The following is a 14,634-nucleotide window of genomic DNA, read 5'->3' as shown; positions in this document are numbered from 1 at the left end:
TAGGCCCGAAATGTCAGCTTTCCTGCTCCTCTGATGCTGCTTGGCCTGCTGTGTTCATCCAGCTGTACACCTTGTTATCTCAGTATAAAGTTGCAACCTGTTTCCCAACACCTTTCATTGCAGAGATTCAGTCCTAGAGAAATATCACTCGTATCTCAGTTTCTGAATCTTTACATAACTGCCGCTTTCCAATTTCCTTTCCTTGAACAGTTGAAACCTTATTTTTGACAATTCATTTGAATCACCAGGCATGAGTCTCTCAATTCGAGTAACCTGAACTTTTTCAGTTTAACAACTTGAAGCCTTCAATCCAAACTTTCCTAGCATGGAAGCTCCATACACTTTTGCTGAACTGACTGGTTCCCCTGAACTGACTTGATTCTCCTGTTCGGAGAAAAACTGTTGTCTTCTAAACTGGAGAGGGTACAAAAATATTTATTAGGATGTTGCCTGGTTTGGAGCTTATTAGCTTTGAGTAGAGATTGGATAAACTTGGTTTGTTTTCACTCATATGTCAGAGGCTAAGGTGTGACCTGATAGAAGTTTAGGAATTTATGAGAGGCATGGATGGAATGGATTGTCAGAGGTGTTTTTTTTCCCCCAGGGTAGAAATGTCAATTACTAAGGCACATAGGTTTAAGGTAAAAAGGGGAAAGTTTAAGGAGAGGTGAGGCAAGTACCTAGAATGCACTGCCAGAGGAAGTGGTAGGAGCAGATACAATGGCAACATTTAGGAGGCTTGAACAGTCAAGGAATAGAGGGATACAGACAGTGTAGAGGCAAAAGGTTTTTAGTTGAGAAAGGTGTCATTTGTCAACGCAGACTTGGTGAGTCAAAAGGCCTGTTCCTGTGCTGTACTTCTCTTTGTTCTTTGAACTCAAGTCCTTCTGAACTAAAAGTTTGAACCTTCTATTCTGAAGTCAAAAGTAAACTTGTTGCTTTAATATGATAACTCTGCCTATCATAAACCCAAAATTATGAACATTGTATCAATTAACACTGCAGAGGTTTTCCCAGTCATGCTACTGCAGTCAAATGCTTTCTTGGAACTGAAGTAATTCGGTCATTATTCCAAATTGGCCTCCTATCCTTTTGAAGATAACTTTCACAGAAGTAGCCCATATCCAACTGCCTCTGTTTTAAAATCTAAATATACAATATATTCTGCATTCTGCACCATTCATCATGTTTTCCTGAAAGGAAGGAAGAAAATAGTAAACTAAATGGAATGGAACGTTTTGTAAAATCAATGGAAACCCCACCTCCTAACTCCTCTGGTGCATTTTCTACAAGCTTCTAATTATCTAAACTCAAACATGTATTTTAAAATAGGTATTGTAACTTCAATTAATTGACTTGCTCTTTGAATAAAAGTTAACTACTGTGGATGCTGGGAATCTGGAAAAGTTCAGTACATCTGGCAACTTCTGTGCTTAGAGAAGCGGAGCTCTCATTTCAGGTCCAGTTTCACTCTTCTTCAGGACTACTCTTTACTTTTATTCTTGTCTCTTGTTGAACTTTATCAGACTTCAGAGAATTGGTTCGAAAAAATATGCTGCCCAGCACCACAGTGTGTATGATGTCGTATGTTTACAATCATGAGCAGGGACCCAAGATTGACTTCTTCCAAAACAAAACTCCAGAGTAGCCCAAATGTACAGCACACCATTGCACCCACTAGTGGGCATTGACAAAGTAAACTAAATAGACAAATTAAATGAAATCAAAAATGTGAAATAACAATAGAAATTTTGCAGCAAGTTAATGGGCATCAATGACAAGAAAAGACTGGTTAAGATTTCAGATACAAATTCAGTACCAGATCTTTTACAGAACACCAGGAGTGCAGATGGAACCCAGAAAAAAAAGAACTGCAAACCACAGACCACACAGGCCAAGAATCCTGTTTCTGTGATGTAAATTTAAAAGAAAATTGAATGTCTGACCAAATATAGAGGAATTGTTTTATTTTAAACATTGTAAGTATCTTTTCCATTTGTAATGTTTTAGCTAGTGTTACAGTGTCATCAGCTCACTCCATGCTGATGTTGCCAACAGCGCCTCGTTGTAAACCAACTAAATTGAGCTGTTCTCTCCAGCAATTTAAATAGATTGAAAGTGTCTCATTTGCATTTTGCACCAAATAAAATTGCCTTGGGTAACATAAAATCAGACATATACACTGCACAGGTGTTATAAGTTATTTTCTTACTAAAAGATGTGTTTTTCTTTTCATTTTTAAAAGAAAACATTCTCATTGGTGCGACTCAGTGAAATTATACACCCTATTGTAAAGAATGATGCAGATAGACTAAGAAAGGATATGATCGCTAGTATTTCAACTAATCTAGGTCAGATCAATTTAAAGTCATTTGAAAGGGGAGGAATCTTGCTAAAAGAATGCCAAAAGACAGAAGAAATGTGCCCACATCATAGCCCAATGTCTGCTTCCCCATCCCATTCTTCCCTCACCACTGCCACATTCTATTCGCCCACTTCCCCTATGTATCATTACAAGTATTTTCTGTCTCTATCTCTCTCTATCTTTCTGTATTTGTCTTTATCCCACCCTGTCAGCTGTTACACAAAGGCCTTAAATGCTGGCATACACCCATCTCACAGCGTTTCCTTCCAATGAGTGGGGGAAAAAAAGGGTGAAGAGGGTCCAGCAATTGTCGAGTCACGGAGTTTTACAGCATGTAAAGAGACCCTTCAGCCCTTCATGTTCTTCCCAGTTGTCAGGTACCTAATACTCTAATCTCATTTTTCAGCACTTGTATGCCATTGGGTTAAATGTTGCAAGGCTACCTACCAGTGAATTTCAGATACATCCCACTCTCTACGTGAAAACATTTTCCTCAAACTAACCTCTAAACCTCCTGCCCCTTATCTTGAATCTATGCCCCCTTGTTATTGAGCCTTGTAAGAAGGGGAAAAATTTCTTCCTATCTATGCTGCTTATAATTTTGTAGACCCCAATCAGTTCCTATCTCGGCCTCCTCTGCTCTGAGGAAAATGAGGCCAGCCAATCTAGTTTGTTTTCATAGCTGAATCTCCTCTGTACTTTCGCTAATGCAATTGCATTTTTGTCCTGCGATCGTCAAAGATCTATGGACATGCAAAAGGTCTCTATGATGCTCCGAATTTCCATGGTCCTACCATTCTTTGTATATCTCCCTGCCTTGTTAGTTCTCCCAAGCAGCATCGCTTCTCAATTTTCAGGATTGAATTTCATTTGCCACTGCCCTATCCATTTGACTAGCCCATCTAAATCATCTTGTAGACAAAAGCTTTCCTCCTCATTATTTACTGTACCACCAATTTTCGTATCATCTGTGACCTGACTGATTAAACCTCTTACGTTCATACATTACTACATGCTACTAGCAGCAAAGGACCCAGCACCAAACCCTACAGTACACCACGGACACAAGCTTCCTGAGACAAAGCAACCTTCAAACATCACTCTGCCTCCTACCACTAAGCCAATTTACCCTGGATCCCATGAGCTCTTACCACCTTGACCAGTCTCCCATGGGACACCTTATCAGAAACTTTACTGAAGTCCATGTAGATCCCATGAATTGCACTACCGTCATCTACACACCTAAACATCTCGTCAAAAAAAATCAATAAAATGTGTTAGACATGATATCCTCCTAATGAAGCCATGCTGATTATCATTGATTAATCTTTCCTTCTCCAAGTGGGGATTACTTTTGTCTGTCAGAATTTTTTTGCATAGTTTCTCTGCCACTGATGTTACACTCACTGATCTGTTGTTTAAATATATCTCCACCACCCTTCTTGAATAATGGTACCACATTAGTTAAACTCCAGCCTTCTAGTACCTATCTTGTGGTCAGAGAGGATCTGAAAATCAGTGACAAGCATGTACTTCCTTGCCTACTACATCAATTTGAGAGAAACAAAATAACAAACACAAATTTATTTATTGTGAAGGAATGGATCCTTTTTACATTCTATAGTCCAATATCCTGTTTCTCATGAAAGTACTAACTCATTTTGTAAGTGACAGTATCTATCACTCAGATGTAAGTTTAGACAGTTAGCATTGTAGACTAGACACAGAACTTTCCAAATGTCACTGGATTATCATCTGGAGTGAAAATTCTTGTTCTTTTTCCAATTCCAGGCCAGGGACAATTATGTCACATGTAAACCTTAGAATGTGTGTTGGCGAGGTCAGCAAATAGCACCTTTCACAATTTCACAGTCTGTTTCCTAGCCAAACAATCTGTAATGTCAGAGGAAGTTTGCCAACAGTCCCTGATTGCCACTTCTTGCTTTTAAAGAAAACCATTGGAGAAGAGTTTGCTGATTATACCAGAGCAGTTGCTTGGAAGGGACTGTTGTCCAAATGGGAGGTGAATGGTGAATTTCCTTGCAAAGTTAGAGCATGAATTATACTGATTAATAACCTTAAATCCAATTGGATTAGTAATGTCACATGTCTTTATTAATGATCCTAAGAGAGAAGTTCAAATCTTACCACGGTATCTGGAAAATTTAAATTCAATTATTTAAAGTTAAGAAAATCTGGAATGGAAATGTTCTATTGATAATAATGGCAAAGTAACACTGGATTATCATAAAAGCCTCTAGGGAAGGAAATAGACTATCCTTCCCTGATCTGGCCGACGTGTGACTCCAGACAAAAAGCACTATAGTTGGCTCTTGCTTGCTTTTTAAATGGCCGAGTAAACTACTCCTTGTGTTCAGTGTGGTGGCTCACCACTGCCTTCTTGAGGGCAATTAGACATGGGAAGTAAATGTTGACCAAGTCAGAAATGTACATAATTCCTGAATGAACCAAAAAAATCTTTATAAAGTGAAATTCAATGTGTCTTGCATTTGCTATCTTGGACAACTTTTGTTTTAGCAAATTCGAACATGCATGCTTATTACAGCCAATGTCATCTGACTTTGCTCAGAGTGTGCTGACTATTTCTGTGATCTTTCCCTGTTTCACAGCATTTTCTCCAGGACAAGAAGTTCATGTAAACATGGATATTCCTCCAGTGTCTGAGCAGATAATGGAAACTCTCAATGATCTTGCAAAGTCATTTCAGGAAATGGCTGACCGGTGCCTGCTGGTGCTTCACTTAGAAGTCAGGTACAGTATCCCAACATAAAAGAACACCAATCAAAGGCGCCCTATTATTTTTGAACCAGCATTCTCCCTATAAATGGTAGTTTATTGTTTATTCAAAAAAAATTATTCTCTGAGCCTAATTATCTCAAAAACTATCACTGCACCTCAAAAATAATTCCTTTGAAGTATTCAAAATATCCATCAGTGTGGAGAGGCACTATATAAATGCAAATATTATCTTCGTTAGTGCTGTATGCCTCAGTCATGCTTCCTGATAATTAATGCCACAAGTTTAAGATTGTTTGAATGAAGAGGTTCTGGTTGAATTAATTTGTTCAGCCTAACATTCCTCATTGTGTTTGTTCTTAATTGAATCGTGACCATTTTAGTGCAGCATTTGGGTTTTTCAGCAGGCAGTGTCCTCTTCATCAGGCTTTTTTGAAATCTGGAATGGTGCATGTATGTGAAGATGTGGATTTCCTAATGCAGCAAAAACAAAATACTGTTAAATAAAGTCAAAAGTAGTAAAATGTTAACTTTACATAAGCTAGCAAAAGGAGTAATAAATCTCCAGAATAACATTGTTGATATTTGAGGCTTCTGGAGCATTGAAAACATTAATCCTAGATTGGGGGAATTAGAAGACCTCTTTACGTTACTTGAAGGATCTATTTGTTTACATCGTAAAGAATGTTAATCTTTTTATTCTTTTTAATTACAATAAAAGTACTGATGACTGAGCTACTTTAATGTTAAATAGAGCAGAGTTGAGGAATTTACCAAACCGGTCTGAGGGTAAACTTTATACATAAGCGCACAACCTATATGTCAGAAAGTGGTAACTCCAGAAATTATTTACATGGGAGTCTGTATGAGACAAAGACACCAATGTATGCAATAACTCCGAAGACCCTAATTAGAGATTCTAACACATCTTCGTTGGGATTCATTCCAAGAACCCCATTACAGAACAAATTTAAGCTTGGTCCTGTCTTTTCTCCCCATCCTCTATTCTCCCTCCCTCCTGTTTCCCACTAGTGTTTCATTTCTGCCACCTCAAGTTCAGACACAAAATTCATCAATTCCTTTCTTTAAAGCCAGTTTTTAATCAAATATTTATTGAATTAAAGTGTAGAATGAAAAATTAAATCAGTAAAAACAATTATAGCTGGAAGGCATTAAAAAAATGTAAATCTCATAGACCAGCTTGCAAGGTGGTATGAACTGGAAGACCGTTCTATTTGCCATCTTGATCCCTTGGAAAGTGATTATTTTTATTGGAAGCAGTCCCATCTATGAACATGTTTTAAATAAAACACATTTTAAAACAGAAGTGAGAAGCATAGAGTGGGTTTACTGGTGATGAGAACAGACCAGTTGAAATTTCAGATGTGACTTTTCTTCAAACCTGGAAGTAGTTGAAGATGAATAATGTTTGGGGAGCAGAAAATAAAAGGGATTAGTAAGGGAAAATGATCAGTTTTTGTTTTATAACAGACTATGTTTTCTTAGGAAATGTTATCCCAGCCCCTGATGAAATATGGCAAGGTCTGAATAACAAAGTTCTCGATGTCAAGAGAAAAAAGTCCACTTTTCCATCAAAGATTTGAACACAGGCAATCGATTGATTTGATTTGGGCGTGTGTACCTAAGTACAGTGAAAAGCTTTGTTTGCAAGCAATACAATCAGCTCATAGTAAGCAAGGACATACAGATCATAGGGTAAAGAACTCTTGGACAGAGTGAGGTATTCAGGTTACACCACACAGTACATGCATGAGCAAAATCAACATTAACAAGATCAACATTATTTGAAGTTAGAGAGCCCATTCATCAGTCTACTAAGGAGAGGGAAGAAGCTGTTCGTGAACCCGTTGGTGTGTGTGTTCAAGCTTCTGTATCTTCTACCTGAAAGAAGAGGTCGTAGGAGAGCATTACTGGGATGGGATGGGTCTTTGATGGTGTTGGCAGCTTTTCCATGGCAATGAGAGGTGTAAATGGATGGAAGGTTGGCTTCCCTGATGGTCTGGGCTGTGCACACAACCTTCTGTCGTTTCTTACGGACTTGGGCAGAGCAGTTGCCATATGAGGCCATTGTGCACCTGGATAGTATGCTTTCTATGGTGCATCTGTAAAAATGGGTGAGGGTCCTTATGCACATGCTGAATCTCTAAGCCGCCTGAGGAAGAAGAGGCATTGTTGTGCCTTGTTGACAGTCGCACCTACGTGGGAAGTCCACGACAGGTGGTCATTTATCGTCACTCCTAGAAAATCGTTGCTCTCAACCTCGGTTCCATTGATATATATGGGGACGCATTCCCCTCCTTTCTTTCTGAAGGCAATGATCAGTTCTTTCATTTTGCCAACGTTGAGAAAGAAGTCATTATCATTGCACCACGCCACCAAGCCTTCTAACTTGCTCGTGAGCAGAAAGAAACCTATTTGCAGGTATTGATATCTCATTATTACCTGTCCTCACCTCATTCATGTACAATTTACTATTTTCCCAAGCGGTGGAGATAAACTAGATGGTGACAGTTCCTAACATGAGCAAGTACCTGGTGGTTCCAGCTTGCCACTTGCTCCTCTGAGCCTCTTTCTCGGCCAGCAGTCCCTAACATCTTGGGCTTTGCTCAATAGACAGCAACCATCTGCATTCCCCATCTACAGAGATTGGCATTCGATCCTCATCAGCCTCACTACATTACCATAGCACAATTCTGACTCACTTAAAATATAGTAATGCACTTCAGTACTGCACTTTGGATTGCACCAACAGCTTACATTGTTTTGCTGCTGCCAGGCCATTTTGTGCATAGAAACAAGCACCTAAGTCATGGAAAAGAGCAAGGTGCATTTCATGAGATAACAAGGTGTAGAGCTGGATGAATACAGCAGGCCAAGCAGCAACAGAGGTGCAGGAAAGCTGACGTTTCAGGTCGAGATCCTTCTTCAGAAATGCATTTCATAGTTTTTTTGCTGCCTTAACACTCATTTACCCCTAATTGGATGTTCACAGCATTTTCTTCATGCCTTGCTTGCCTTTTTGCACTTTTTCATCTTATTCAGAATTCAAGGGCTCACTGTATTTCTGTCCTGCCTTGCCTTTTAGCACAGTCGCAAAATCAGGTGGCTTGTCATGCTTTCAGCAGTGACAGTCATGGGCGCAGACAATTTACTATATGGCATTGTGGTATGTCAGTGTCACACCTACAGCCAATGGCAGCAGCTAATGTAGCAAACACACAGAATGTGCTTTAACCAAACAGCTATGCCTCAAAGTCGAAGTGGAGTGGCCCTTAGATAAGTCCACAGGGACTGTCTTCAGTCAGGGGGTACTGGCACATTAAGTCAAGGGGATCATCTGATCTCACGCCAGGGGCTGGGCATAGTCAAGCATTCTGGTGGTCAGCGTCAGAGAATCTGTATGTTGTACTCCAGAGAGTGGGACATGGTCAGTCCTGCACGTCCGCTACAAACAGTCCAGTATTAGCAGTAAATCAGTTAGGGAGCTGGACAGACATGAGTCTTTGAGGTCATGGTTTTGACATTCCTTTTTCTTTCTCCCCAGCCATTTCTGTAGACATTTTTCCAACTTCATGTTGTCCAAAGTAGTGTAGTTTGTGAGGGTTTCAAGTGAATTTACTTTTGTAATATAGAAAGTAGTTTGTTTGGACCAGCTAATCTATATTCATTTGATTTAGTTGAAGGGTAAATGTTGTTTGAGGTAGGAGCAGGTAATATACTACCTCTTGAATCACCCCAGTCCTTGCACTGATATTGCCCACATAAAGGTGTTAAGCGGAAAATTCCAAAACATTGTCAACTCCAGTCATCCACAGTCAAAAAAAACTCAGTGGTGATACTACAGGAGATTGGGTGGAAGTAACTGGACCTTTTCTTACTGGAGATAGTCATTGCCTGCCCTGTAAGTGACACAAATATTCATGATAAATATATATGTCACTAACAGTCTTTGTGAGATTCTTTCATAAATGTAACATTGCATAATCCATTTGAAATTAAGCAGTCCTGCTGAGTTTTTTTCAATGTTTTTGATAGGATTGGTTGGTCTCCAAGCATGTTACTATACTGCAGTTAAGATATCTCCTCATACAGAATAGCCAGCCCCAGTGGCAATAATTAACAACTTATTACTGCTGATGAATTGGTTACAGATACTAATTAATCTGGAGACAAACATTTTTCATTAGATCAAAGCTGAATGGTGGTAATAGAAGCCAAAGGCCTCAAAAAACTCATTATTCTGTGCACGTAATTCCTGAATAATAGCTTTTCTCTCGAGCAGTTATTTGCTCGATCATTCCAGTTACTGAGACTTCACTATTTTCTCTTGTTTCTTCAGAGTTCACTGCTTTCACTATTTAATCCCACTGGCCAAGCAAGGCAACTATGCCATTGTTGCAAATGCAGAGAGCATGGATTATGACCCCTTGGTGGTGCGACTGAACAAAGACATCAGTGCCATTGAGGAAGCGATGAGTGGCAGTCTGCAGCAACACAAGTTCCAATATATTTTTGAAGGTAAAGGGTTGAAGCTGAATCAATACAGCTAAATGTGGTTGCATGAAAATCGCTTTGTGATAATTGACTTTCAGCCATTAATGCACCAGAAAATCAATTGCTGAAATCATTGTTGGATTCAGAAGAGATTTACTGACACGAACTGACAAACGATACCTCCGTTCCTGAATTGCAGTTATGTAATACACACTCCAGCATAATTATGAACTAAATTGATGCAATGCCTCCCATTTGGTTACATGTATAACAGTGCATTTGCATTGTCTCTTCCCCTTCAATTACAAATTTCCTGTAAGGACAAATTCAAAAGCTGTTGCATTGTGAAAAGGATATCTTGATACAAAATGGGCATATTAATTAAATGTTTAAAGAGGATATAATTCAGCATCTTGTGCAACATGATAGTTCATGTGGTATTGTGGGATGAATGTTACACTAAAATAGCAACCAGCTAGGGTTAAACAGTGAATGTATACTGTAAAGAGAAACATTTCACGTCCTTGGGATATCTGAGTGCTTTACAGCCAATTAATTATTTTTGAAATGCAGTTTTTGAAGTACAGGGCTGACACTTTGAGATAAAAGCGCAGATACTCAACTTTTTGGTAATGATGGTTACCTTCTCCCTCACCACATCATTTATATTGAGGGGTTTCATTGAGCTACCTCCTGATTAGATTTTTCACTAGACTAGATTCTGCAGTTTGTCCATTCAGATTAGTCAGCCATTCCATTTAAGGCAGGATCAGCGCTGCTGCAAATGGCATCTTGAAGTCCTGCACAGGATCATATCTAGTGACAAAATTTCTAAGCCATTGCCTTTAGAATAGGAGTGAAAATAAAAGCAAGGAAGTATAAAATAAAATCTTGTGGAATAGTTTATATATTGTGCAGTTACATTCACACTGTAATATTGGACATTCTCATTTATTTGCTTTTGTCATTGATGTAAGGCCACAGTCACAGCTCATCCTGTTAGCAGTTTTATCATTGCAAATTCCTCCATCTACTTTACAAAGCTGCTGGATTGTCTCACAAAGATTCATTACCAGATGACAGAACCCTGAAGGGAAAATACAAGGAACATTAGGTAGAGTTTAGTGAAAAACAGCAAGAATGGGTGCAAGACTTAGATCAATAAATTATGAGAACCACATTAAGAGTTTGTACCTTGTAGAAAATAAACGACAATGTTATGGGTAGGGGAGAAATAGGACATAATTTATTCTTGAAATTTATAAAGGAATCACTGAGTTAATATTGGTAGTAAATAAAAGAAAAAGAAGCACGAACCTTTTAAAATTTTCAGAAACCTTAATGTTAAATTTGAATAGTTTATTTAGTTTATATTTGAGACCTATGACCTTGTAGACTGTCATATGCAAGCCAGGTGATCCCTGGAATAACTCTGCAGAAGTCGGTATCCACTCACCAAGTCACCCTTTATTTATACATGGAGAGTCCTTGAAACTGATCCAGGTTCCTCAGAGTCAGCTCTCAGAGTGAAGACAATGTCTGATACTCCTGTTCTTGCCTGTCACCCAGGGTTCCCTAATTGGACCAGATTAACAGCCCCAGTCAAGGAACTCATATTCTAGGAGGCCCACCTGGCTGACCTCATTACAGGCACTACATGCCTCCCCCTCCTAGTCCAAAGACATAGATCAGTTCTTTATTTTTTGTAGCTCCTCCTGGGGCATTTTAGAACTGGATCAGGTTCCACCAACTGTGCCTCTGATATGGGCAGCATCTAATGGACAGTAGCTCGACTCTTGCACCCAGAGTATCTCGGAAGAAATTCATTCTCTTCTTCAGGTGGCAAAGGCATTGTCATGGCCACATCGGCCATGTCCATCTCAGATTCCCAGATATCTTCAATGCTTGACGGAAAGGAAGAATCCACAGGCTCCAGAACAGTTGGAATGGCTGTCGAGGAGCTAGGCACGTTTTGCTCCTGCACGATTTGCGAGTTTGCAGCTTTCATATGGTCCACTTGCAAGTTCAGGACCATCACACCTACCCGAACCGTATAAATCACTGGACCTGACCTCGCGTCGACCATGCCCCTTACCCATGCAGGGCCATTCCATGGTTCCTACACCAAACTTTGTATTCTGAAGTAAACTGTATCTCTCACTTAGCGGAGTCTTGTGTCTGGTATTGGCATTCCTGATGCTGTTTCACCCTCCTCTACGGTCCAGGAAGATCAAATTTAACTTGGTGCGGTGTCTTCTCCCCATTAGCAACCCTGCTGGATCTAACCCTATGGTTGCATGACAGGTGGTCCTATAGTCAAATAGGAACTGGGACAGTTTGGCATCTAGTGAAGCTGTAGGCTGTTTCTTTAAGTTTGCCTCCAAAGTTTGGACTGTGCTTTCTGCCAGACCATTGGGTGTTGGATGGTACAGAGCTGCCTTATATGTCGAATACCATTCGACTTTGGGAAATATTCAAACTCCCTGCCCGTAAACAATGGCCTGCTATCAGTGACCATCACTTCTGGGAGCCTGTGTATCGCAAAAAATGTGCACAGTTTTTCTGTTGTAGTCCCTGCATTTGACAAATGAACTCTGTGGACGTCCAGCGACTTTGAGTGGACGTCCACAATGACTAAGAATATTGAGCCCAAGAAAGAACCTGTATAGTTGACGTGTAACTGAGTCCAGGGTGATTTTTGTTGAAAGCTGGTTCAGCAATCAATGAAACAGCCACATTGGTATCAACCTCCATTAGTACTGGGTAACTGTTTATCCAGATGTTGATTGATTCCAAACCAGTTGTAGGTGGATTTCCAGGGTGTGCACTGTCCTGGATACCAGCCTATGCATTCTTTGACTCAATTTAGGTGTCATGGGACTCTTTTGATGTCTTAAGTCTGTATACTGGCAGCAACTCCAATGGCTCGCTGGCCCAGATCCTGAAGAAAGTTTTAACCATTTAGCCAAGGCTTGGCTTGGCTTTTGGGGTTTTGCTGTGGGCTGACCTAGAGTTCCTTTGTTTTGGATATGTCCTGAGTGAGGCTATGCGATTGCCTTCACTCAAGTGGTGTTCCCCAAGCTCGGACTAGCGAGGCTGTCCACTTCCACTGGAATACTCTACAATTTATATGCTCCACTTGCCGCATTTTCCAATGATAAATCCAGTTGTCCTGCTTGTTTGAAGTCTAGTTGGGCTCCAGCTAGTAAGCACTTTTGCATGGTTACATCATTAATCCCACTCTCGTTGCCACTGAAATAACTCCACAGAAGCCGGTATCCCATCACCAAGTCACCCTTTTTTAAACATGGAGAGTTCTAGACACTGATCTAACTCCCTCGGAGCCAGAAATCAGAGTGAACAGGATGTCTGGCACTCGTGTTGTTATCTGTCAACCAGGACTCCCTGATTGGAGCTGTTAATTCTATGAGTTTCACTTGGCTGACCTTGTTACAATCACTACAGTACTAGGTGCAATTCCCTGTGAAAAGTGAGGGGAACGTAACTGCAATTGATCAGTGTATTCTGAAGCTAGCTGAAAGAAAAGTAAGCTACAGTTGCTGCTTATAATTGTTATAAAAATGAAAATTCATTCATGGTAGTGGGAGGGAGTTGTGCAGACAAGGAAGCAAATTGCAGCAGTGATTCCACATGAGGGGCCAGATGAAGCACTTCTGCTCCCAATGTTACCTTCAATGAGTATGGATAATGGATAATAATTGACATAGACTTGGATGTTGATGCACTCCACATTCAATAGATTTGGCTTTGCTTCTGCTCGAGTTGGGACTAAGTGACTGACTTTAATTCTGAGAAACTTGTAATTGTTTTCATTCCTCCCGTCTCTCTTCCTGCACCACAAATCTAGGCCTGGGCCACTTGATTTCCTGCATTTTGATCAATGGTGCACAGTATTTCAAGCGGATCAGTGAATCAGGAATCAAGAAGATGTGCAGGAACATATTTGTACTGCAGCAGAACCTGACCAACATTACCATGTCTCGGGAGGCGGACCTGGACTTTGCAAGGTTAGTACGTGAAATCAACTTTTTCAGGATGAATCAAGTCTGACAATTATAAATGTCAGTCTCTGGCCTTCTCTCAGACACTCATTAGTTGTGGGGAAAGATAGTAAAGATCTACTTTTCTTGTGGCCAGGAGTAGTTGCTAGAGACTTACGAAGTGTAATAAGAGCACTATTGTTAGTCGGGTCCTAAAAATAATGGGTGAGAGCTGTTTCTTAAATTGGAGATGATATTTCCACAAATCATATTTCTGCTGCTTTAAAGGCCTTATGCTGGAATCTCACCCTCACCCAAGTAACTGACCACACTTCAGACACAAGTAATCAATATGTGAGTCACCAAGAATTACATCTGTTTAATATCAAAGAGGAGGTTTTCAAAATAAAGTTTTTTTTTAAGCAAACCATTAACAGGCACCTTTTAAAAGCTTTTAATATTAAACAGTATTGAATATACTAAGAAACTGACTAGTGTACACCAATAAAACTAGTAAATGGATATTTTATAAAGTTATTTTCAGTTATTTGTATTAGATTGCTCACAGGTGTCACAGTGGACACTTGCAAAGATACATTTTTTGATAAACCCAGTTTTAGCTGCATTAATGAAGCTGCAATAAATCACCACTCTGAAATATTTCATAGAAAATTTACTTGCAAGGAAAGGAAATATGCATGTGTTCTAACTGCTGCCCAACAGCCCTGCTTCATGAAAGTTTTTGCATTTGTGACTGTGCAAAAGAATTTGAGCCGAAGCCTGAGCCATAACTTCACTTTGAAACTAACACAATTTTGGTTGCACTTTGTGACCGTATTAACAATTAGTGCAAAATCTGGAAACTCTACACTTCAGATAACAAGGTGTCGAGCTGGATGAATACAGCAGGCCAAGCAGCATCATAGGAACAGGAAGGCTGATGTTTCGGGCCTAGACCCTTTTCTGATGAAGGGTCTAGGCCCGAAACGTCAGCCT

At 39.9% G+C, this 14,634-nt stretch overlaps 1 protein-coding gene across 1 annotated transcript in view; it reads left to right on the top strand.

Annotated features, from left to right (window-relative positions):
• LOC109932752 (exocyst complex component 4-like) overlaps positions 1-14,634 on the top strand; it is a 154,673-nt gene that overhangs the window by 110,016 nt on the left and 30,023 nt on the right. The window contains exons 4-6 of the mRNA XM_048609990.1: positions 4,996-5,137; positions 9,483-9,661; positions 13,506-13,665. Coding sequence (XP_048465947.1) covers positions 4,996-5,137; positions 9,483-9,661; positions 13,506-13,665 — 481 coding nt within the window. The remainder of the gene's footprint in view (positions 1-4,995; positions 5,138-9,482; positions 9,662-13,505; positions 13,666-14,634) is intronic.

The sequence above is a fragment of the Rhincodon typus genome, chromosome 22 (assembly GCF_021869965.1).
Source record: "Rhincodon typus isolate 14 chromosome 22, sRhiTyp1.1, whole genome shotgun sequence".
Lineage (NCBI taxonomy): Eukaryota > Metazoa > Chordata > Chondrichthyes > Orectolobiformes > Rhincodontidae > Rhincodon > Rhincodon typus.
The sequence above is the reverse complement of the archived record's forward strand: the minus strand, read 5'-3'. Positions and strand labels throughout refer to the sequence as shown.